Raw genomic sequence first — 23,634 nt, 5'->3', positions numbered from 1 at the left:
GGGGGGACTGGAAATGAACTAGTCCCCAACTTGAACGAGTAAACGGGAACGCCTGCTTAAAAATGTGATTTCTCCATGATTTTTTCACTATCGTTTACTACTCGCACTTTCTATCGCGGTTTGATATCGACAAACTGCCCACTGATCAGGCTTTTCTCAAAGACCAAGCATACCGACAACACAATGACGCACAAAAGGCTAGTTTGGGTTGATTTAGAGGTACGTTTAATGTCTCGGAATACAGACAATTAACATCACAAAGTGTTCGCCAATCGCTGCTTTTCAAGTAAAAAGTAAAAACAGTTGCATTCACCCTGAGCTAAATATAACGCTAACCTTTACCCTTAACTTATTGTTGAAAATAGGTAGTTTAGGCTTAGACTTAAAAGGGAAACTTCCTGTCTAGAAAACGAAGACCTTAGACCTAAGACCCAAAAACGAAGACCTAGAAAACGAAGATCCCCTAGACGAATCGAGACCTAAAATATTTTATGATCACACAATCACCCCACGAGTGATTATTTTTGAGTCACACACCTTTCGTTTTTGCGGAAAGCCGGACGCGAAAGACGGAGGTAGAAATACAGTCCGATGTACGACAGATTTGCTTGTCCTTTTATAGTTTCGAGGCAGGTATGCATGTGAGAGCTATCGAGAACGAAATTTCCCTGCAATGATCTAATATTCTGGCGGGCGATTATCCTTTTACCACATGGTGAATAAATTTACATGTCACGCGCCCATCACGAACAGTTGACCTTTGCACCACTAAATCCTGACAATTCTATACTCTTGGAATTTACTTGCGTGTGGCGGACTGAGATAAGCAACTGCCAGGTTTGCCGTGCTCTCAGATGACAGTTTTAGACCAGTGGGTCCTTGCTTTTTAATCAAAAGTTAATCTACACGCGTGGGGTGATTGCGTGATCATAAAATATTTTAGGTCTCGATTCGTCTAGGGTTCTTCGTTTTCTAGGTCTTTGTTTTCTAGGGGGTCTTCATTTTCTAGGGGTCTTTGTTCTTGGGTCTTAGGTCTTCGTTTTCTAGACAACCTATGTTTAATATACCTATTCACTTCTTAAGCACTCCAGGATACTCCAGTTGATGAATAGAATCATCTGGCGTTAGACAGATTAAAATCTGTTGAGTCTCACTTTCAGGGGTTAATGGATTAATGGAGAGGACATAGTTTTTGACTGGTTGACCCATTCACTCCTCAGGAGTGCCAGGATGGCCACAGTTGATGAGTAAAATCGTCCAACATAATACAGAGTAAAATCTGTCAAGTCTCACTTCCCAGGAACAATGGGTTTATTAGGTGCATTTCTGGCCACAGTTGTTCAAAAGGTGGACAACGCTATCCACTGGATAAATCACTATCCATTGGATAGCGCAGTTGGTTTTGCTATTACTTATCCACTGGATAGTGATTTATCCGCTGGATAGCCAGAGCTTGAAATTAACCTTTTTGCTCAGGTGTCAGCTGGCCACTAATGGGGAAAATTTGGTTGCCAGATCATAAATTTTGGTCGCCAACTTTGCATGCTAGGAAAGTGATAATTATTAAAAAGCACAAAAAAAACCAGCACAAGAAAGATCTCTAAAGCCATTGCTGTTTTCGGCTTTGTCTTTAGTTTGGTGATGGTGTTTTTTAGGGTTATTTGAAATGGAGCGAAGCACACTCAGTCTGTGTTTTCCATAGCAAGGCAAACATGGGTCCTTTATCCTTGCTTTTCACCTCTTCAAAACGTAGTTCTTTATTCTCCTACAGCTTGCGTGGCAAGCATTCACAACAGACGATGGGTTTAAATTTTCAATTAACCTTCTTGCTGAATCTTCGTCTTTCGGGCGCAAAATTCACGTAACCGGTAGCAGTAACCGGCAAGAAGCATACGGTGCTTAAGTCGGCCCACGATCCCATGAAGCCGCTGAAACAATATGGCACCTAGTAAACATGGTGATCGAAGTATCAAAGTGCATTTGTGCTTTTGATTAACAAAGTGAAACACCAATTTTCTTGTAGTATTTATAAATTATTTTAATGGGGAATGAAAGGTGAGTCATGTTCTAGCTACCAGTTTTGAACGATTTCATCTTAGAAAGATTCAAATACAAAAGTTGTCTACTGTTTATCCTGGGTGACCTGGGTTATCACAAAACCTGGGTTATCACAAAACGTCATTCGCCAGCTGGCGAACAGTTCTGTAAATCTAGTCGCCAGCACTCAATTTTTCATCGCATTGGCGACCAGTGAGTCGCGATTTCAAGCCCTGATAGCGCTATTCATCGTTTGAACAACAGGGGCTGGACACAAGCGTTTCTTTGGGTAGGATAGACCTTAAAAGTGGGAGTAACGTATAGAGCAATAAAAAAAACTAATTCATTGTCAATTTTTCGTAAGTTTTAGAGAGCGTGATTTTAATTAGTGTGGGAAGGGGTTGAGAGTAACTGTGATGGCTCACTACTTGAGTTCTATTGATCTCTTTCTGGTCTATTTATTTTTAATTATCACGAAGCTTTCAAAACATGTAAATTGTTGTGCAGGGTATAGATTCTGTTCTCATGACTTCGTCACGGTGGCCATGCTGGAGGACTGAAAATATTCTTTTGGGAATTGAACTCTATTTTTATGAGAATTTTTTCTTTTGTTTTAGTATGCAAATATGGTTGCTGGTCACACGAGCTAATATATTTTTACTTTCTGATACTATCTTAATGGGCGATCTTGTTGTTCTTTCATGTTGCTCCTGAATTGTGGTATTCTAATGCACTGTCCTGTATATGTCAGATGACAGGTAAGAAAAATATTTTTGAGACGTTTAATGTGGTTTTAGCTGAGAAATAAACCTTTCATCTACCCCAATGGCATAAAGGACAAAAGCACAGATATAAAGTTTTTTTTAACATTCTTATATATCAAGTCTTAGTTTAGCTTTCTCTATCTCTTCCATAGGTTTGGATGTTGAGACTTGTCACATTATAGAAATGGCTTGTCTTGTAACAGATGAAAACCTCAACATTGTTAAAGAGGTAAAACGTGTTGAAAAGCCTGGCTAGAATAAATGCTGCAAGTGCTAGCAAAGATATGGAAGTTAGTGATTACAATGCATTCAAAGAACCAAAGAATTCTCAACTGACCAGCTTAAATACCATTCTTAAAAGGATGCACAGCAGCAGACATTCACTTACATTGGTCTGTGTGATTTATTCTTATAATTCATTTAACGTAAAACACTGCACATCACAGAAGAGAACTAGTGATTTAGGTGAAATTAAATGCTGACTTAATTGTCTTTTTTTCCTTGAAATTTCAGGGGCCAGATTTGGTCGTTCATCAACCTGATTCTGCATTGAATGCAATGGATGAATGGTGCACTAAACATCACAGAGAGGTATGCTCTTGTTATCTCTTAGCTAGCTGCAGAGGAAGGAGCAGAATTGGTTTACACCGGCTGTATTACTATTAAAGTCATTACCCAGTGAAAAGTTCCAAATGTTTGCCGGAAATTGTACACAGGATCTGGCAAACTTTTTGAAATTTTTGCTGAGTAATTATGGGTGCCTTGGCAGAAACTTCATGTAAGCCAATCATATGGGTGCCTAGATGTGTACCTCATGTTAGCCAAACATATATGATTACCCAGGTTGGTGCTTCATGTAAGCAAAACAAATGACGATATTTCTGGACCTTTTCTGGAGTTGAACCTAAGATTTTCCTGATTCAGCTGCTCTACCACTGAGCCATAGGAGACTCATGGGAATTAGGTTCATGTGACTAGGTTCATGTGACAGTTATTGAACTTGTTCCTGGAAGTCCCTGGCTCAACTTCTCAGCTGCACTTGTATAGCAAACTAGCTTGCCTCCGGCCAGTTGGGATTCTTAACAGTTGTTTATAAATGTTCTGTTCAGTGTTGTGATGGTGTTTCATTGGCCCTGAAAAGCCCCTATGCAGAGTGGTTGTATTGTGTGTACTGTAGTTTCCTGTCATACTGCTAGGATGTCAGTTCATACCCACTGCAATGAGCACTTTGAGCACTTGTTAACACAATGATAACCAATATGTGGTGTTAGTTTAAAGTTTATCAGACTTTTATTTATATAATTTATAGACCGAATGCATAAATGGCGGCCAAAAAAATATTCCTCGTTTGCATGGACAAAATACAATAGAAATGTTGCTTGAGAGCGAAGCTAGTGAGTCTCATTAGCACATAAACAAAAGAATACATTTTTGGCCGCCATTTGTGCATTCGGTCAATAGCCAATACAATATTATTATTGATACAGGGAGAAACAAAAGCTGTTTGAATGCAGATCTATCTGAGGGGCAGTTATTAAAAAAAAAAAAACTTTACAAGTCATGATCGTTTTGAACAATCCTGGTATTCAAGGGCTGTTTATCCATGAGAACTTTTAACAGACAGTAGTTTGGCTCAGTTGGAGGAACATCACATAAATTTGAGGTTCAAACTCTGGTGAAACCAACACCCAGTGTCTTTAAACCCTTTGACCTCTGGTAGTGAGACAGATTTTGCTCTGTCTAACACCAGACGATTTTACTTGTCAACTGGTCGCATCCTAGGGCGTTTGAGGTGTCAATGGGTTAAGCAGTCAAAAACTATAACCCCGCAATTAAGTAACTGAGGAGAAATGCTGCCTTTATGATTAATGGTTGGACTGTCGAGTCTTCTGGGATAAAGATTATGTCTAACTACTCTTCATGGTTCACAACCCTGTGAGAACGGACACTGACACTATTTCAATGAGTAGGGCAGTTCCCAGTGTTGTGACCTGTCATCCACAGTGTATCATCGCTGGGGGGTAAGACACAAGCAACAACATGCTACTTGACAATATGAGGGTTAGTAAACATGATGATGATGGTGTCAATGATGGAAGTGCAAGGAAGAAAAGCATTAATCTATATGAAGTAACTATCTTTTTAGAGCTCTAGAGGTAAAACGATTGCCCAAAACCGATATTTTAGTTTGTGTTCGTTTCAATAAGTGAGTTTTGTCGTACCTCATTAAATGGGCTTCAGGATTGGCCAAAAGAACAGTAGAACGAACAAAGGTAACAATGTATTTTGCACAGAACACAGTAGGAAGTACAACACTATACAGCCAATGAAATATAGTGTTCAACAAGAGGTACGACCCTACACCAATAAGTGGCCTTAGTCCCACAGCCCTCCACATGATGGTCCAATACTCAACCGCCTTCGTTTGTTTCCTTTTCCCTTTCTATTAAGTCTGGCCTCACAGAAGCCGTTAGGGCTTCCAAAATTAGCCTTACAGAAGCAGAGGACATCTTTTTGCAATTTGTCAAGCAGCACACCCCACATAAACAATGTCCTCTTGCTGGCAACAGTGTCCATGCTGATAAAAGGTTCTTGGAGAAGTACATGCCACGGTTTATGGATCATCTTCATTACAGAATTGTGGATGTTAGCACAATTAAAGAACTTTGCCGGTAAGTTCAAAAAACTTACTTGAGAGGATGTACCTAGTGAAACTTATAGTTAAATGTGGTTATTTTGCCTGTGTCATGGTGGAGTCTTTTATTTTTGCGCCAATGGTTAACTCGAGAGCATCACCCAGAACAACCCGTCGGGCACGCAGAATCTCACGAGAATTGCACGAGAGTTCACGAAACCTCGGAACGAATGCGAGTGTTCACAAGGGACTGCCGGTAAATTTTGACAACAATGAATGTGCAACTCTCAATGCACTGAGAAATTTGACCAGATTGGATAAGAGCGTGTGAAAGTCTTGAACGTTTCAAGCCAAACAGGAGAGACAGAGTTGCCTCTCGTTATCTCGAGGAGTTGACTTGCTTGAGCTTAATTTGTTAAAAGTAATAATAATAATAATAATAATAATATTATTAATAATAATAACAACAACAACAATAATAATAGTGATAATAATAATAATAATAATAATAATAATAATTTTATTAAACCCTTCTTAAATAAAAAATTAAATACAAATTCAGAACTACTATAGTTTAAAAATGACTTCTTAGTGGTCTGGTAGTTTTCAACAAAGAAAATGTAAACAACTGTTTATAGACTAAAAAAGGAAAATTTCTATGTACATCCACTAGTAAAATATCAATAACTGTCAGGTCTAGGGAAGTCCTTCTTGACCCTTCTCTATTTCTAGATCACTGTCTTTAACGTCTAAGTTCCTCCTTCTCGGGGTTCTCGATGCCCTTAGACAAGTGTGCTGTCCTGGAAATGAGAAGGGGAAGACAAGTTGGCAGTGGCGGAATAGAACTACCCGACCACCAGCATATCGGGGACATTGAGGAGGAAGGCTACAAATACCTTGGCATCTTACAGTTGGACCAGACTCTCAACACCAAGATGAAAGGCAAGATAACATCGGAGTATATCAGAAGAGTCAAGAAGTTGTGCAGATCAAAACTGAATGGAGAAAAATTGATCGATGGCATCAATACCTGGGCTGTAGGTGTAGTACGCTACAGTGCGGGGATTGTGGACTGGACAATGGAGGAGGTAGCCAACATGGATAGAAGAACTAGGAAGATCTTGGCAATGAATGACGGTGTGCACACCAGGAGTAATGTTGCGAGGCTGTACCTGCCGAGATAGGAAGGGGAAAGAGGACTGATCGGCATCGAGGAGTGTGTAAGAAGGGAGAGCAAATCCCTTCATGGCTACCTAAGAGAAAGCACAGAGTGGATGCTTCAAGCTGCGTTGAAGGAGAAAGTGATTGTTGAAGAAGAGAGTCTTCAGGACTATGAGAGGAGGAGGAAAGACGAGAAAGTTAAAAACTGGTAGGAGAAAGCCCTACATGGCGCGTTTGTCCAACAAATATCAGATGAAGCTGGACAGGAGTCTTGCGGATTGCTCAGGAATGGATTCTTAAAAAGGAGACAGAAGGTTTGATTCTTGCTGCTCAGGAACAAGCTTTAAGAACAAACTCGATCAAGTACAGCATAGATAAGACCTCGGAGACACCACTGTGTCAATTGTGAGGAGATGCCACTGAAACAGAACGACACATTGTCAGTGGACCCGAGAAGCTTGCCAAGAGAGAGTATAGGAAGAGCCACGACAAGGTGGCCCTGCTGGTACACTGGGATATGTGCAGGAAGTATGGGATAGAGAGGATTACCTGGGACATGACTATCTACACAGACAAAGTGCTGAAACATAATCGGCCAGATATTACTCTAGAGCATAAAGACAAACAGAAATGGACACTTATTGACATAGCTGTGCCAGCAGACCAGAAAATCACCAGAACTGAAGAGGAGAAGGTTGAAAAGTACCAGGAACTAGCATTTGAAATCAGAAGGATTCATGGAGTCACAATAATACCTATCGTAATTGGTGCTCTTGAAAGCATATCAAAAGGCGCAAAGACCTGGTTTGGCAAGCTAGATGTACCTGACTTCCTTGGAAGTGTACAATTATCGGCCATCCTTGGAACTGCTCACCTGTTGCGGAAATTGTTGTGTCTCTAAGCTACGGGGAGTTGCTGAGACACAATCAACATTACCCAGTAGAACACCCGACAACTGGAGAGAATCGAATAATAATAATAATAATAATAATAATAATAATAATAATAATAATAATAATAATAATAATAATAGCAACAACAACAACAACAACAGTAATAATAATAATTTCAGAATGTTTTCGCGTTATTTAGGAGATGGTACCCAAACATATACCGGGACGTTCCACCAAAGAGGGAGAAGCATAGGTAACCGTCAAATTCCTTTTTGTATTTGAATAATTACCGTTCAACAGTCAAGTGATATTAAATTTGCTGGATTGAATCTGTAAATACCAGGTTTCGATCGTCCTCTAGTATCGTGATTAACGCAAAGATACCTGATCGAGAAAAGTTGTTCATTGACGATGTCGCCTTGTTTTCAAAGCGAGTCCGACTACAGGTTTTCCAACCTTTCATATACAAAATTCATAGCTTTGACCCGCTTGGAAGAAGAGCCTGGTCTTAAAAGGTTAATGGCCTATTTTGAAAAGAAGTCAAATCTGGCTTCATTCTAAGTCCATTATGAACATTAAATCATGAATGGCTTTCGCTAAAACTGATCAAATTCTTTTCTCGTAGGGCACTTGAGGACATCAAAGAAAGCATCACCGAACTTCAATTTTACAAGCAGACGATTTTCAAGTAATGCATATCAGAACATTGCCAAAAGGCAAATTAGAGCATTTGAATTGATGCACTGGCGAAGTTTTGCAAAGAAACTGATACTTTCGCAGCAGATATCTGTGGCTTTAAAGAATTGGTCCCAGCGTGAAAAGAGTAAGAGCGTCCCACTGGAAAAACGCTATGTTTTTTTTTTACTTTACAGTAGTTGCAATCCTAGGCAATCGTAAAGCCCATTTGTTGAGCAACAACCAGACCCAGACGACTAGTTAACAAATGTGCTGAACGTAACTGTGGAGAGCGGCGTGTCCTCTTTTTCCTACTCCCACCCCTCCCTCAAAATTGTTTTTTACCTTTCCCCTAATTTTTCGAATTCACTAGCTTTTTCTTTCCTGCCACGTGTCTCTAGGCCTAATACTTTGTCGTCCTTGTTTTTGTACGGATCCAAACGTCCTGCGACGCACACTGAATCGAAGAAAGATAACAAAAGTATAATGTAAAGACATCGTTAAGATCAAAGCTGAGTTTAGAATTAAATAGCGCTGCTATTATGAAGGAGAATTCTAACCGCGGTTTCCGCAAACGTCAGCGGGCTGAAATATTGGCTTGTCAAAAATGAATGCATGTTTAACTGCGGCTCATTTTTTTCTGTCAGCTGCAGCTATCGTGCAAGTTCTCGCACAAAGGGAAACAAGTATCAAAGAGAAGACTCCTTTAATTTCGAACCCACTAATTCGAAAGGGCGGTGGTGATTGTAGAGTTGAGGGCGGAAGGAATACTTCTTGACTGCAAAGAGTCGGAATAAGAAGAAGAAGTGGAATTCCTGAACTCCCTTTTAGTACGATGGACATGGTCGCTAGTCTCTCTCAAAATATAAAGTATTGGCGCGTGGAGCCGTGCCTTAGGCAGTTCAACTCCCATCTGCATTCTTAAATTTGATACTTTGGAGAATTATTCCATCTTTCTTGTCCGTTTCCTTGTTTCTCATTCTTGGTCGTTTGCACATGCAAGAATTCAACCACAAAGTGACAATTTGTCGCAATCCCCTACGGTAACTTTCAACAAAGGTGAAACAAATAACAAGATTGAGTGACGAAGATATGTAGAACATAACCTCGCCAATAAAAAACATTGGCTTCTTTACGTAACAAGGCCAGTGGAAGTCGTACTCCTCGGAAATGTTTCGCAGTAATGTTGGGAGAGAGCAGATGTAAAATACAGCAAGAATGCAAAGGCACATTTTAAAGGCATGACGTTTTCTGTAATCGTTGCGATTCTCTGGGGCAGCGCCCAGCATTTTGTCTTGAACCCTCAGCATCACTGCTATGACACTATATAACAACGCTAGTACAATCATTGGTAGAATGTGAAAAAGGTAAATGTGCGTTTTTTTGTCTATAAACAAGGAGGGCACATTTCTCATAGATTTGCACACAGTTTTTTTGTCTTCATACTCTAATTCATACTTGAAAAGATCCGTTAAATTTATGACCATAGCTACGATCCACGTAGAAACGATAGCATATTTTCGAAACTTCGTCGAAATGAGATGTGCTTTCATTGGAAGAACAACGGCTACAAAACGATCCAAAGCGATCCAAATAAGGCTGGCGACAGATACAGATATTGAGACGTGTCTCATATAATAAGTCATCTTGCAGAAAACTAAGCCTTTGGACCCAATAATGTGCCATTTGTTGGAACTGGAAGCGATTTTTGCCAGGTTCGTGGGTATATCTGTTAAAGGATAGAGTAAGTCTGAAACTGCCATGTTGACAATGAAATAATTCACAGTCTTTCTTAATTCCCTGCGTTTGCGGACTGTTATTACGATCAGAATGTTACCAACAACATTTAGCAACAAAACGAGTGCGAAAGCGAGAATAAGACTGGATTTAACAGGTAAGGTGTTGTCATAAAAGTCACATTTCTCGTGGGATGACCCTCTGCTAGCGTTACTCATTTTCCGTGGTTATTCAGTATATAAATTGAAGGTAAATAAAACGCTATGAGATTCTTTTTACAAAGCTTTTCCCAACGGCGACTTACTGAGAACTGCATGGTGTGTGGAAAGACCACCTGTCCTCAAAAGAGAGGCATAACGATTTTTTTTTATTATCGCAAATCTAATATTCAATATCGAGCTCTCCTAAATACAAGTGAGATAAACAAAGCCCTTAAAAGTAAACTTCCGAATTGTACTAATAACATGACCAGTTTTAATCTAAATTAGATTTCAATTTGTGGTAGATTTACATAGGAAATCTATACGATAATTTACTGTAGAGTGAGTAGATGATTGTCGCCATCGCACCAGGAATACACTTAAAGTAGGCCAGCGCTCGTTAACCAAGTTGTGAGTCTCACTCGGTACGGTTCTGCACTTTTGAAATTCAGTCCGGCGCAAAGTATTCCTGATTTTGATTAAAATAATGAGTCTTGCTGTTTCATTACGTCTGATAAAGTGTAAACATTTCATTGCTAAGGTACACGTGAATGATTAATTTAACCCCGCGAATTGAAAATGCAACTTTCTACGGTGTGAAATCGGTTTTTAAAAAAACAGCTTGCTAAAGGATGAAAAATTTATTGAAAATAGAAGGTTTCCTCGCCTTGTATTCAGTTATGCCCGGAAGGAACTGGTTTTTGAAAATCGCTTATTAGGTTGTACTGTCGTTATAGAGTAGACAGAGCTTTCTGTTAATTCAAAGCTTGTTTGCACGCCTTGCTAGAAGTTATTTATCGCCTCTAAAAACAGCTTTCAGGAGACCTCTTTTTGTCATTTAAATGTTAACTGTTCTTTGATCCGTTGACAACTAGAATCGTTAACTGTCATATCAATGCAGATGGATTGAACTGAAATTAAATATTCTTTAGACAGTGGAGCCAGTTCAAAGTTTCCTTTTTTCAGTTTGTTGGAATGCAACGAGAAAACGCATTTGCTGATGTACGATTTCACCTAAACTGTTGCACCCTTGCAGTGTCGATTTCGCTTTCCAGTTTTGACCCGACCCTGGACTTTTCCTATTTTAAGAACGGTGCCTACTATTGTTATTGCACATACGTTCTGCGCTCCAAATGGCGGGTGAAGGACGTATTTTGGTAGTTAATGCTCTTCTATTCTCACTAGATACTCTTGCTCCAACCTTTCAGTGCTGTGGCTATCACTATCACTTTTAATGCTGCAACACCTCCGCCAAAGGCAGTATATTGTGACACGAGCCGACTCCGCCGGGTTGGCGGGTTATCCCACCTTCAAGCGTTTACATGGCAAAGTGCAACCTCGGCAGGGCGGGGTACCCGGTCTGGCAGACCAGGCAACCCTCTTCGGCGGGTTACCTCACCTATCATGTAAACGCGAGGCTGAAAAAATAAGAGTTTATATGGACTGGCTGGTTACCCCACCTCCATGTAAACAGGCCCTAAATTTCAGTCAGTTCGAGAGAAGCCTCGGACGCTTAGAAGAATAATTCCATCTCCACCATTAATTTCAATGTCATTCACCTTTGAAACTTCTTCGGGGCAGGAATCGAGACAGGACTTAAAGAATTTTCTTAGGCTGTCACGATAACTTTGAACAAATGCGAAACAGATGATGGGGTTGACAGCTGAGCACATGTAATAGATGAGATAGGAAATAAAGCGAACTGGCCTGTACACTTTGCAAGGAACGTTTATTTTGTACAAGTCGATGACGTTTTGTGCTGTTAATGGTATCGTGCAAATACAAAATGAAGCCATTATGCAAAGGCTCATCTTTATGGCTTGCCGTTTTCTTCGGTCTTTGTTCGAATTGGGCGAATGAGCAACCGCAGGACCCAGTAATTTGTCTCGTTTCTTTAGAGTTACTACGATGATGCAGTAAGAAATCATCAAAGCAATTATTGGTAAAACGTGAAAAATATAAATATGTGCTTTTCCACTGATGAAGTTTAAGTCAGTCTTGTTTTCAAAATATATGCATCGAGTAAGTTCCTTGTTTTCTTTAAGTAACCCATAAGAAAACAAATCGGTTGAATTTGTAATCCCCGCTATAATCCATGATGCTATTATAGCTGTGGCGCGAAATTTCGGCGAGATGAGATAGACTTTCATGGGAAGGACCACAGCTAAAAACCGATCCAGTGCGATCCACATGAGGCTCTGTACAGACACAGATATTGACAGGTGTTCGGCGAAGCGAATTATCTTGCAGAGGACCAGGCCTGCGGTTCCAGGGATAAACCAATGTAGAGAATGAGATGTGATTTCTGTTAAACGCAGTGGGATAATTGTTAATGGGAACAGCAAGTCAGAGACCGCCATATTGAGAATAAAATAGTTCACGGTCTTTTTTAGCTTCTGGCCCATAAGTACAGTTAATATGATCAAAATGTTTCCAGCTAAGCCAGCCAACAAAACAATCGACAGAGCAAGAAACTGGCAAATTTGAACAGCCAGGGAATCGTCCAGAATAACACATCTCTGGTTTTGCGTGCTGAAAGATGTGGTGGTGTTTGAATCTGACGATAGATTGAAAGACATCGCGTTGTTCTTGTCCCTCGCGAACCTTCCTCTTCTGTGACGACGTCCTGTGTTTTCGTTGTACTCCTTCGCTGTAAATGATGTGAAGTCAGTTCGCAAATGAACAGACCAAGCAGTTTTCGTAAACAGAAAAAAAAAAGTGAATTAAAAAAAAGTGCATTAAAAAAAAAAAAAACCTGTCGCCTTGCCCTTTGTGTGCAAAGATTAACATACATAGACAAAGCCTTTGAGAATAAACTCTAGGTTATCTTTTCAAAGTGGCCTCATGCCTTGAGGAAGTTACTCAACGTGGGTCATATATTTTTCGAGCCATTTTTGATAGTTGATCAGTACAAAGGAGTAATGCCAGAGGGGTGCATTGTTAAATCAAATACTGATTAGTTTTTAGTTTTCTCTACTTTTGTTAGATAGCTACTATAAAGGATTTATAAAACTCAAAAAGTCAAAAACGTAAGCTAGCGAACTTCATTGTTTTTCTCGTTTTTTGACAGTAGACATGATTAATTTTCGGGAAAATTAAAAAGCTTAGCACGCACGGAATCTGCTTGAGTAGTTAATGAAGACTTGGGTTTTTTAATGAATAGCATGTCAAAAACCAAACAATCTAATTTGCTCTGGCACTTCCTAAGAATTTTCACTAAACTGACTGGCTTTTAAAAGATTGCTACTACCGCAAATACACTTGAAATGGACCAAGCCAATTTAAAATTCTTAGGGATTGCCAGAGCAAATTCGATTTCTTTGGTTTTTGAAATGCTATTCATTAGAAAACTCAAGCATTCTTTTAAATACTCAGGGCCCGGTTACGCTAATCCCAGATTAAAAATTAACCAAAACTTTACATAAGAGGAAGTCAATCTTGCAAAGCGCTATTAGTCTCACATGTCTGACTCTTTTAAACTAATCTCACTGAATGTGTGGGGCATCAGCAATTTTCAAAAACGAAGGATGATCTTTACTTGGTGTCGTAAAAAAAGTGCTGACATAATTTTCCTACAAGAAACTCACTCAAAAAAGGAAACAGAACTTCGATGGGAAAGTGAATGGGGCTTTGAAATTATGCTGTCTCATGGTAGCTGTAATTCACGTGGAGTTGCAATCTTATTAAAAAGAGGCGTTGACTATTCCATTCAATCTAAAATTCTTGACCCCCTGAGGCGCTTCATTATTCTTAAAGCAGAGATCGCAGACACTACCTATGTATTAATAAACATTATGCACCAAAGAAAGACAAAGAAATTGCTAAATTTTTCAAAGACTTGACAACTGTTTAGTAAAAAGAAAACCTGGATACCGAAGAAAATATTATTGAGGGTGGAGAATTCAACTGTGCAATTAATTCAATTATTGATAAAAAAAGGTGGTTTATTAACACCCCGAAAGTTAGTATCGAGTGCTTTCAAGACAATTTTGATTTAATTGACATATGGCGAGTCAAAAATCCTGGTGTAAGAAGTTTTACTTGGAGTCAAATGTCTCCAAAAAATTTTTGTCGCTTAGATTATTGGTTAATTTCTAACAATTTGCAGGACTTGGTCATTTCGACCGATATATGTCCAGCTACAAAAACCGATCATGCAGCCATTATTATAGAATTTGGCTCGATAGATAATCAAGTGAAAGGATCTGGTCTTTGGAAAATGAACTGTTCTATTTTAGAAGAAGAATCGTTTATAAATGATGTCACCCAGAAGATTCCGATTTGAGTTGCTGAAGGACAAAAAGAACTTGCGGACATGCAATCGGACTACATGGGAATGGATTAAATATAATATAAGAGCCCATGCAATCCAGTATTCTAAAAGAAGAGCTAAAGAGACAATTGACGAAGAAAAATGTCTCCAAAACGAGTATAACACATGCTAGTAAATTATACGAATCAGACCCTTGTGATGCAAATGCAAATCTCTTCCATGCAGCAAAAGAAAAGTTAGAATTGTTTTACGTAGAAAAAAAACTAAGGGAATTATTCGTGCGCAGGCTCGCTGGTACGAACATTGCGAGAAGAGGACAAAGTATTTTCTCAACTTGGAAAAGAGAAATCACATAAAGAAGCATATGTGAAAATTGATTATTAATGAATCGGTAACAACAGATTGCCGTACATTACTATCTGAACAAAAGCGTTTCTATCAGAATTTATACATGAGTGGAAGGAATGAGACAGAAAATAGATATGCTGCCAAATCATTCTTAAATAATTTGAATATTCCAAAACTATCAGAAGAAGGATAACAGTCATGCGAGGGCAAAATTCTTTTGAATGAATGCGAATTAATTCAGTTTTGGAACTTTTCAAAATAACAAAGCGCCAGGAACGACGGCATTCCTGTTGAGTTATATATAAGAAGCTTTGGCCCTTAATCAGTGAACCTTTCATAAATTGTGTAAACGAATGTTTTGAGAATAAAGAATTATCAAGCTCTCAAAAGCAAGCTGTAATAACTCTACTTGAAAAAAAAGGCAAAGATCGTACCTTATTAGAAAACTGGCGGCCAACTTCTCTGTTAAATGTAGATACAAATATAATGTCGAAAGTCATAGCTTCTAGGTTAAAAAATGTTTTACCTAATATCATCCACTATAATCAAACTGGTTTCATCAAAGATCGCTACATTGGTGAAACGGTACGATCGATTTTTGACATAATGGAATTTACTCTTAAAGAAAATATTCCCGGAATAATGATATTTCTTGATTTTCAAAAAGCTTTTGACAGTGTCGATTGGGATTTTATCTTAGAATGTTTAGAATCTTTCAATTTTGGTCCTGAATTTGTTGGTTGGGTTAAAACCTTTTACAAAAATATCCAAAGCTGTATTATAAACAACGGTACGATTTCAGACTTCTTCACTTTAGAACATGAAGTAAGGCAGGGTGACCCCCTATCGCCATATCTTTTTGTATTGGCAGCTGAAGCTTTAGCCATTGCTGTTCGGCATCACTGTAGGGAAAGAGGAAACAAAACTGCTTCAATATCATGCGGATGATATGACTGCAACACTCTGACATTAACTCGTTACAGGCACTTCTTGATTTATTAGAAGTTTACAAAAATGCATCCGGTTTAACGATTAATTGCACTAAAACGGAAGGAATGTGGTCGGGTCTTTAAGAAACAACAAAATAAAACCCTTGGGTCTTAAATGGCCTGGTGAGCCTATCAAAGAACTTGTAGTTTATTATTCATATGATGAAAAATTGCTACGGGAAAAGAATTTTATAGAAAATCTACACAAAATAAAAAACTTATAAACATCTAGTCGTCCAGAGGCCTATCTTTGTACGGGAAGGTGGCAATAATCAAAGCTCTCGCAATCCCCAAAATTGTCTATTTATTTTCATTAATACCAACTCCAGAGGTAGTTGTTACAGAATTAAATCGAATTCTCTAGAAATTCTTGTGAAAAGGTACTGATAAGGTTACCAGATTGTCAGCCATAAATGATTATGAGAAAGGGGGTTTAAAAATGATAGATCTTGAATGCATGATCAAATCCTAGCATGGTTAAAGAGAATTTTTAGTTCAAATAGGGGTACCTGGAAAAGCTATTTGCGTCTTCTTCTAGCGAAATACGGACGACTTTTCCTGTTTAACTGTAATTTCGATGTAAAAGACTTCTCAATCCATTCTCAATTCTATACTGAACTTTTGCAGTGGTAGTCTGATTTTCGTGAAGACTTCGCATCAGATAAGGACTGGAATACTATGATTTGGAACAATAAAGAAATTCGTGTGAATGGCTCTCCGGTCTACTATAAAAATTATTTCGACTCCAACCTTTTTTATGTAAGTGATCTGTTATTTAACTTGAACAATACTGAGTCGTTTGATGTTATCGCGAAAAAGATTCGAAAAACAAACTTCCTAGTATGGACTGGACTTCGCTATTCTGTGCCAAATTATCTAAAAAAATAATGTAATCACTGCCACTCCATCAACAATGTCCCCCTCCTTGACTATTGATAATCCCTGCAGGTTTTTTATGTAATGGAAAAGAAATCAAAATAATGCTATTCACTGTTGATAGGTAAAAAGGCACAATTACCGAGTGCAGCTAGTAAATTACAAAAGGGACTTAACTTTTCGCTCGATCAATTAAAACAGTTATTCATACTTCCTCATAAAGTTACTCTAGAACCTTATGTGAGAGCACTTCAATACAAAGTACTTAAACTCTATCTTATATACCAATTCCAAACTCTATCAAATAGGTTATAGCTAACATGACCTATGTACTTTTTGCAAATCGCATCCAGAAAAGTTTAATCATTTCTTATATAGCTGTCCTTGTTCTAAAGCTTTCTGGGACGATTTTGAATTGTTTTGTTCTCTGGTACTCAAAAGACAATTAATCTTACTCAGCAAGATGTTATAGTTGGTGTGCTATCAAGATCGTGCCCCTTACTTGACTATATTCTTCTTATTGCGAAAATCTATTTATGGGATTGTAGAAGAAACCAGATTCATCCAAGTATCAACGGTTTTAAAGCCAAAATTTTAATTAAACATGAAACAGAAAATTATATTGGGCATATCAATAAAAAGATGGAATTTTTGAGGGCGAAATGGGCGAACTTTCAATTTAGTTAATTTCAGCTTGTCCGTTAAAAATGTAATGCAAATAGGCAATATTGTAATGTAAAATGGATTGTTAGTGATAATGCAGTGTTATTAGAAACATATTGTTATATTTTGTATTTTGCTTTTATGTATAACTATTGTAATTTAATTAGTGTTTTCGTATTGCAATATATGTATTGTGACTAGTGCAGGTATAAAAAGTGTAAGTATAAGTAGTGTAAGGAGCATGCACAGTGTAAGTGCAATGTAAGTATAATGTTAGTAATTGTTCGTCCTGTAAAAAATAGAAATTAAAACAAAAACAACAACAGATACAACAACACGATTTTGACGCGTACACGATGTGCGGGATTATCTCCCGGCGCTGGTTCCCGAGCAAAAGGACTGTATCTTTCTGTTTAAAATATTGCGTTTTTATTTTACTCAATTACACCTTCAAAGCCTACTGCACTCGTTCGTTCGTCATTCAATCTGGCCTAAAAGCCTTTACATCAATAGCTTTATGCAATATCAAAGGGTTTGCGGTTACCCTTATCTCACGCTATCATAATACAACCACTATTAAAAGCTCATACTCTGTTTCATTAGCATGGGTTTGTTATCTCAGATTCACTAAATACATGTCACACTTTGACATGTGTTGCGTTACATTCACTATTATCAGACACACGGTACATAATTTTATTTTTTGAGGACACTCGCACTAGGCGAAAACAGACGTGCTGATCTCTCGTGATTAACACCGCTATACGCGACATTCTCTTCAAGTAAGTGGAAAGGACTTAGAGCGCTTTCCTTTTGTCATAACTGGGGTTAGTCCTTCCAAGACCTTCCAAATGCCCTGGCGCAGTGCACGCTGTAGCATTGCATAATTATTATTTATGCATACCCCATGATGCTTAGCTCGCGTGGGTCCAGGCTGAAACATGACTCAGGTGTATTTGGTTGAAAATAATTATTGTAGTTTAAAATTGTTATAGAATGTTATAGAAAGTACACAAGAGTACCACAGGATATTCAACAGTAATCATGGAAAGAGGGCAAACTGACGGAGAAAGAAAGCGACAGGAATTTGAGGAGTATCGTCTGAACTTAGCTCATCGTTCTCTAGACACGCTTCCAGATGATGTTCATGTTATGAACAACTTGCCCGATGCCTACAAAATCACTTCTCTGAATCTCGCTGGAAATCGCGTTCCTGTTCTTCCCGACTCCATAAGCAATTTTATTAACCTTAAAGAACTGGATGTATCAGGAAACGGCTTGGCGTACATAACGCCAAGAATCGGCGATCTTGGGCAACTGACATCGTTTGTGGCCAAGAATAATAACTTGGAAGATCTACCCAAAGAATTTTCACAACTTTTAGCTTTGGAACATCTCAATTTAAGTGGGAATAGATTTGATTCCTTTTTTCCTCAGATGTTTGAGCTTGTGTCGCTCAAAACTCTGTTGTTTGGAGGCAACAGAGTGGATGTTATTCCACAAGATATTAAAAACCTGCAAAGGTTAGTTTCACACATTCTTACGCAATCAGTAAGCTTAAACTTTTAATTTACTTGGTTTTAAATTGAAAGCGATGATGGATTGGATTTTTATATTTTAATTGCTTGCAGGATCTATGAGATATAAGGTTGTTTAAAAATGGTCCAAATGATGTTCTCTTGCATAATTAATTCAAAGTTCTATTAATTTTCGAACCGCAATCTCTTGCCTATGGCTTGCATATGCGACAAAATGATCTTTTGTGCTAGCCTTTGCATTATAGATAGTACAAATTGTGAGAGCATTTTACATGAACCCTCGTCTCAATCGCTTTTAAAGCAGACTTGAAAGTGTGGTTTAAGTCAAGGATTGACGACCCTGCGAGCAGAAGCTCTCTAAACTCACCAGAGGGCGAACAAGAGAGGCTCTGCAGAGGTTGTGTCAAGTCTTTTAAGTCGCGGTAGCCCAAGTTTCTGGGCTAGTCACTCCCATCAAACCGGTTAAGGCAGGGCGCGCATCATGTTTTTGACAATGCAAAGCTCAAAATTGAGCCTTCTTCAGTACAAAAATCAACATGGCTTCTGGGAGCCCGATTGAGAGTTGGCCTGGGTTTGAAACGTCTCCAAGCAACGGCTTGCGCATACTCAATAAAGATTTCACACAATTTCTGCAAAGTCGGTATTTTCTCGTCAAGTTAAGAAAGGCTCTGCTGGCAGGGTGGGATTGATGTGACACTTCGCAATTTTACAATAAAAAGTTCTGATGGTGCATAAGCAGCAAAGGTTATTTATAGAACTATTTCATAACATACATACATACATACATACATACTTTATTTAAGGTATCATAAACAAATAAATACAAGTAATACCCTAAAAAGGAAGTTTAAGAGGTTAACCCTATGTAAATAAACTTCCAAAATAAAAATCAAAAATATATGTTTATAAGTGGAACCTAAGAAATACACATGTATGATTTAAGAGCTATTTTAAAACGTCTCAAATTTCCTACCTCAACAACATTGGCAGGCAGGTCATTCCATTCGCGAATAATTTTAACGAAGAATGAATATTTATAACAATTACAGTTCGCCGATTTAACTTGTAGTTTGTAGTTATGATTGGACCTGGTACGTTTTGAAGCGAACTCAAAAAAGTCACGAAAACAAAGACTATTCAATCCAAATACAAGTTTATAGCATTCAATCAAAGAAAAATATAGTCTTCTGTCAGTCAACTGCGACCAACGCAACAGTTTACAGCGATCTTCATCTGACATCTCTGACCCCTTCGCTGGCCTAAGGCCAATCGAGAAGCTCTTCTCTGAACTTTTTCTAAGAGAACAATATTCTTAACCAAGTAAGGGCACCATGCAGGGGAAGCGTACTCGAGGATTGGTCTCACAAGAGCCTTATACATTGTGGAAAAGATTTCTTTGTTTACAGAACCGATTGTTCGCTTGATTAGACCGAGAACTTTATTGGCCTTATTGACCACCTCGACAACGTGTAAAGTCCACGAGAGGTCATGGGAGATTGTGATGCCGAGGTCTTTTACAGTACTCACTGAGCTGAGACGTTCTCCACGCGGTACGAGGGAGTAATTTGGAACAGATTTATCACGATTATGTGTCACTCGCATAGTTTCACATTTGTTCGCGTTGAAGTTTAACTGCCAGGTCTCAGACCAACTCTTAAGGTGGAATAAGTCGGACTGAAGAATGACTGTGTCTCTAGCTATGTCCGAGATCTCTCTATAAACCTTGGTATCATCCGCATACAGTTTAACCGTTGATAAAATTCCCGATGAAATGTCATTTACATATAAGATGAATAAAACAGGTCCTAGGATTGTTCCTTGGGGTACACCTGATAAAACTGGAGACCAGGACGAGCAAGTACCGCGTATGACGATGCGTTGCATCCGGCCAATTAAAAAATTTCGAAACCACTGGAGAGCGCTGCCGTCGATACCATGACGCTCGAGCTTGAAAAGAAGACGCTCATGCGGTACACTGTCGAACGCCTTGGAAAAATCCAAAAAGGCAATGTCGGTTGGCTTTCTGTTGTTACCTGATTTCGCCCAATCATCGTAACAAGAAAGAATCTCCGAAAGTGGAGAAGCTTTTTACATGGAAGCTCTGGGTTGATTGTGAATGAAAGTGGAACTTGGATGCAAGGAACCTCTGCATGGGAATGAAAGTTTTTGACCCCACATGCAATAAAACTTTTGAAGAGAACCAATTGAACTTATAACTTAGTTGTGACAATAGACAACGAAAACTCTCATGAAAGAAACTAACTTTCTCATCACCGTGGTACTTTAAATGACGTTGAGAATCCACTGAAGCTCAAAGCTCACGGCTTACATATTATGCAGAATTAAAGCAAGGAAAATTAGGATTTATGTACCCAGGCAGTTTGCATCTGCAGTGAACCAAATCCTATGCCAGCCACAAACCATTTTTAACACATAACGGACACCACCATTTTTCATCAAACTTGATTAATTAGAACCAGTGAATAATGATTCCTGCTTACTCAGGTTTGTCGTTGTATACCTGTATTAATGTGTTTGTCTTCACTACTAGGTTGGAAATTTTGTATCTTGGTGGGAATCAACTGTCGCATGTACCAAATGAGTTGGGGACCCTGCGCAGGTTGCGAGCTCTCAATCTCTGTGACAACAAGATAGAGTCTCTACCATCAACGTTAGTGAGGCTGACTCATTTGCAATCCTTACATTTACACAATAACAGACTCACCACGTTGCCTGTTGCACTGGTGAAACTACGGAATCTTGAGGAACTTAGTTTACGAGAAAATCCCCTTGTTGTGCGATTTGTCAGAGATATGACATTTAACCCGCCAACGTTACTGGAACTTAGTGGAAGGTGCATTAAGAATAGTGGATTAAAGTACTCCTCTCAAGATCTTCCATCTCATTTGTTGCAGTATCTAAACAGTGCTCGGCGATGTGTCAATCCTTGCTGCAAGGGTGTCTATTTTGATGCACGTGTGAGACACATAAAATTTGTAGACTTTTGTGGCAAGTATCGGTTGCCTCTTGAGCAGTTTCTTTGCTCGCCTCATGAAGGTGAAAGGTGGGAAGATTATTCTTCTAGTAGCAGTGAAGATGAGATAGATGGATTTCCACGTGAAAGATTAAGAAAGGTCCTCTTGGGGTAACACTAAGGTTAACGCTTATCAAATTACACAAATTAATTGTTGTTGTACTTAGAAAAAACATTATTACTGTAAAGAAGGAGGTTAAATAGTGTCAAGCATCAACAGAATATTACCATGCACCCAAAGAAAGGCAAATCACTGTTCTATTTCTCTGGCAGTTTTAGCGCCGTGGTGAGGTCACTCGCTTCCCACCAATGTGGCCTGGGTCTGATTCCCAAATTTGGTGTCATATGTGAGTTGAGTTTGTTGGCTCTCTACTTTGCTATGAGAGGTTTTTCTCTGGTACTCGGGTTTTCCCCTCTTCTCAAAAACCTATTTACTATGAGTTGATTTGATTGTTGTACACTGCCCGCAATTACATGTAATGCCCCAGCGATAAATACATTTTTTTATTATAAACGTGTATATCTCAAGAACAAACTCTGTGACCCCAAATTTTTATTCTCCACTTGCACAAATCCCATAATGCACCTCTTTTACCCCCCCAAAATTTTGCATAATCATTGTTTGCAATTACTCCTGGGACATGAAGATGTCCCAAGAGAAATCGAAAACAATGGCTATGCAAATGTTTGGGGAGTAAAAGAGGTGCATTATGAGATTTGAGAAAGTAGAGAATTGGTAGGAACTGATTAGTAGGCTCAGTCAAAACTCTTGCAAAGCCTTCAAAGAATTCCTGTGTAGCGGATTGATATACCTTCACAACTGAAAATTTTTAAGGTGGCGCGGAATCCAGAGATTTTTTTTACTTTGCAGAGAGAGTCATCTTGGTCTGCCACTGACTTTCCAGGAATAATAATTATGGGTCACCCAGTTTGTTTTTAAGATAATTATAAGCGTTTAAATAACCCACAGTTTGATATGATAAAATTTATTGATTTGATTTGATTTCTGTACAGTGTTGCCAGTTACAGCGGTTTTCAATTGAGTGTCGAAAGTAATTAGCGAATTGCTTTGGTTTTGCATTACTTCACTCAGTAATTGGTTCAAAGTTCTCGTGCCACTTTTTCAACCAATCAGAAGTGAAACCGCGTGGCTCGCGTGTGCACATTTTCCCGCCCACTTTGGGTCGGCTACATGTAATTACTTTGAGTTTTGATTGGTCAAAGTAATTACTTTGCTTTTAGTTTTACGACACTCGACTGAAACTCACTCTAGTGCCCCAGCACAAAATACAGTTGACACTTGAATAAAGTTCACTTTATTAAGTAAGAGAATTTGAGATTTTTGATATTTCTGGCATATTGATATTTGAGCCCATGTTGAATTACTGGCAAGTGCATATACACTGTAATGACGTGTGCATGTGCTGTGCTTATGGGTCATTGCGACGTGTTTTATCAAAATCAAGCCACAATTCAATCATTGTCGTAAGGCCTGGGCCCGGTTGTTCGAAAGCCGATTAACTTAATCCAGGATTAGCGTAAACTTTTCTTTCAAATTTTAACTTTTTGGTGAAAGTTTCTTTTGCTTATTTTTGTTTTTCAAGATTGACTTCTTCTAATGTAAAGTTTTGCTTAATGTCAGCGTTGAACAGCACTTGGGAGTAGAGAAATAAACTCCTTCGTCAATTTTTAATCTGGGATTAGCGCTAATTGCCTTGTGAACAACCGGTCCCTGGTTTCTAGGTGAAGCATTTTTTAATAACTCTAAGTTTCAAAGTTTATTTAAAAATACACTTATACAATAAGAAAGA

General features: G+C 38.6%; 4 protein-coding genes across 4 annotated transcripts in view; 2 read left to right on the top strand and 2 right to left on the bottom strand.

Moving 5' to 3' along the window:
- Positions 1 to 49: 49 nt before the first annotated feature.
- On the top strand, positions 50 to 8,747 carry LOC137982169 (probable oligoribonuclease). The gene is made up of 7 exons (XM_068829231.1): positions 50 to 219; positions 2,789 to 2,795; positions 2,954 to 3,030; positions 3,315 to 3,392; positions 5,253 to 5,473; positions 7,690 to 7,743; positions 8,116 to 8,747. The coding sequence occupies exons 1-7, from the start codon at positions 76 to 78 to the stop codon at positions 8,180 to 8,182; spliced, it is 648 nt and encodes a 215-aa protein (XP_068685332.1). The 5' UTR covers positions 50 to 75; the 3' UTR covers positions 8,183 to 8,747.
- Positions 8,748 to 8,945: 198 nt separating this feature from the next.
- On the bottom strand, positions 8,946 to 10,122 carry LOC137982164 (prolactin-releasing peptide receptor-like). Its single transcript, XM_068829227.1, has one exon. The coding sequence runs from the start codon at positions 10,118 to 10,120 to the stop codon at positions 9,068 to 9,070; it is 1,053 nt and encodes a 350-aa protein (XP_068685328.1). The 5' UTR covers positions 10,121 to 10,122; the 3' UTR covers positions 8,946 to 9,067.
- A 1,464-nt stretch (positions 10,123 to 11,586) lies between these two features.
- Positions 11,587 to 19,558, bottom strand: LOC137982162 (substance-K receptor-like). Its single transcript, XM_068829225.1, has 2 exons — positions 19,157 to 19,558; positions 11,587 to 15,625 (listed from the first exon to the last, which is right to left on the bottom strand). The coding sequence occupies exon 2, from the start codon at positions 12,679 to 12,681 to the stop codon at positions 11,587 to 11,589; it is 1,095 nt and encodes a 364-aa protein (XP_068685326.1). The 5' UTR covers positions 12,682 to 15,625; positions 19,157 to 19,558.
- Positions 18,167 to 23,634, top strand: part of LOC137982163 (leucine-rich repeat-containing protein 58-like) — an 8,155-nt gene continuing 2,687 nt past the window's right edge. The window contains exons 1-2 of the mRNA XM_068829226.1: positions 18,167 to 18,774; positions 21,341 to 23,634. The exon at positions 21,341 to 23,634 is cut by the window's right edge and continues 2,687 nt beyond it. Coding sequence (XP_068685327.1) covers positions 18,296 to 18,774; positions 21,341 to 21,938 — 1,077 coding nt within the window. The 5' untranslated portion in view covers positions 18,167 to 18,295 and the 3' untranslated portion in view covers positions 21,939 to 23,634. The remainder of the gene's footprint in view (positions 18,775 to 21,340) is intronic.

The sequence above is a fragment of the Montipora foliosa genome, chromosome 13 (assembly GCF_036669935.1).
Source record: "Montipora foliosa isolate CH-2021 chromosome 13, ASM3666993v2, whole genome shotgun sequence".
NCBI lineage: Eukaryota > Metazoa > Cnidaria > Anthozoa > Scleractinia > Acroporidae > Montipora > Montipora foliosa.
This window is presented reverse-complemented; position numbering and strand designations above follow the sequence as displayed.

What these genes read in the sequence shown, in the direction of transcription:
- LOC137982169 (XM_068829231.1), top strand. Translation starts at nt 76, where the DNA reads ATGATTTTTTCACTATCGTTTACTACTCGCACTTTCTATCGCGGTTTG. An exon ending in ACCTCAACATTGTTAAAGAG is followed by an intron (nt 3,031 to 3,314) that starts GTAAAACGTGTT and finishes TTGAAATTTCAG; the next exon opens with GGGCCAGATTTGGTCGTTCA. An exon ending in GCACTAAACATCACAGAGAG is followed by an intron (nt 3,393 to 5,252) that starts GTATGCTCTTGT and finishes CTTTCTATTAAG; the next exon opens with TCTGGCCTCACAGAAGCCGT.
- LOC137982162 (XM_068829225.1), bottom strand. Translation starts at nt 12,681, where the DNA reads ATGTCTTTCAATCTATCGTCAGATTCAAACACCACCACATCTTTCAGC.
- LOC137982164 (XM_068829227.1), bottom strand. Translation starts at nt 10,120, where the DNA reads ATGAGTAACGCTAGCAGAGGGTCATCCCACGAGAAATGTGACTTTTAT.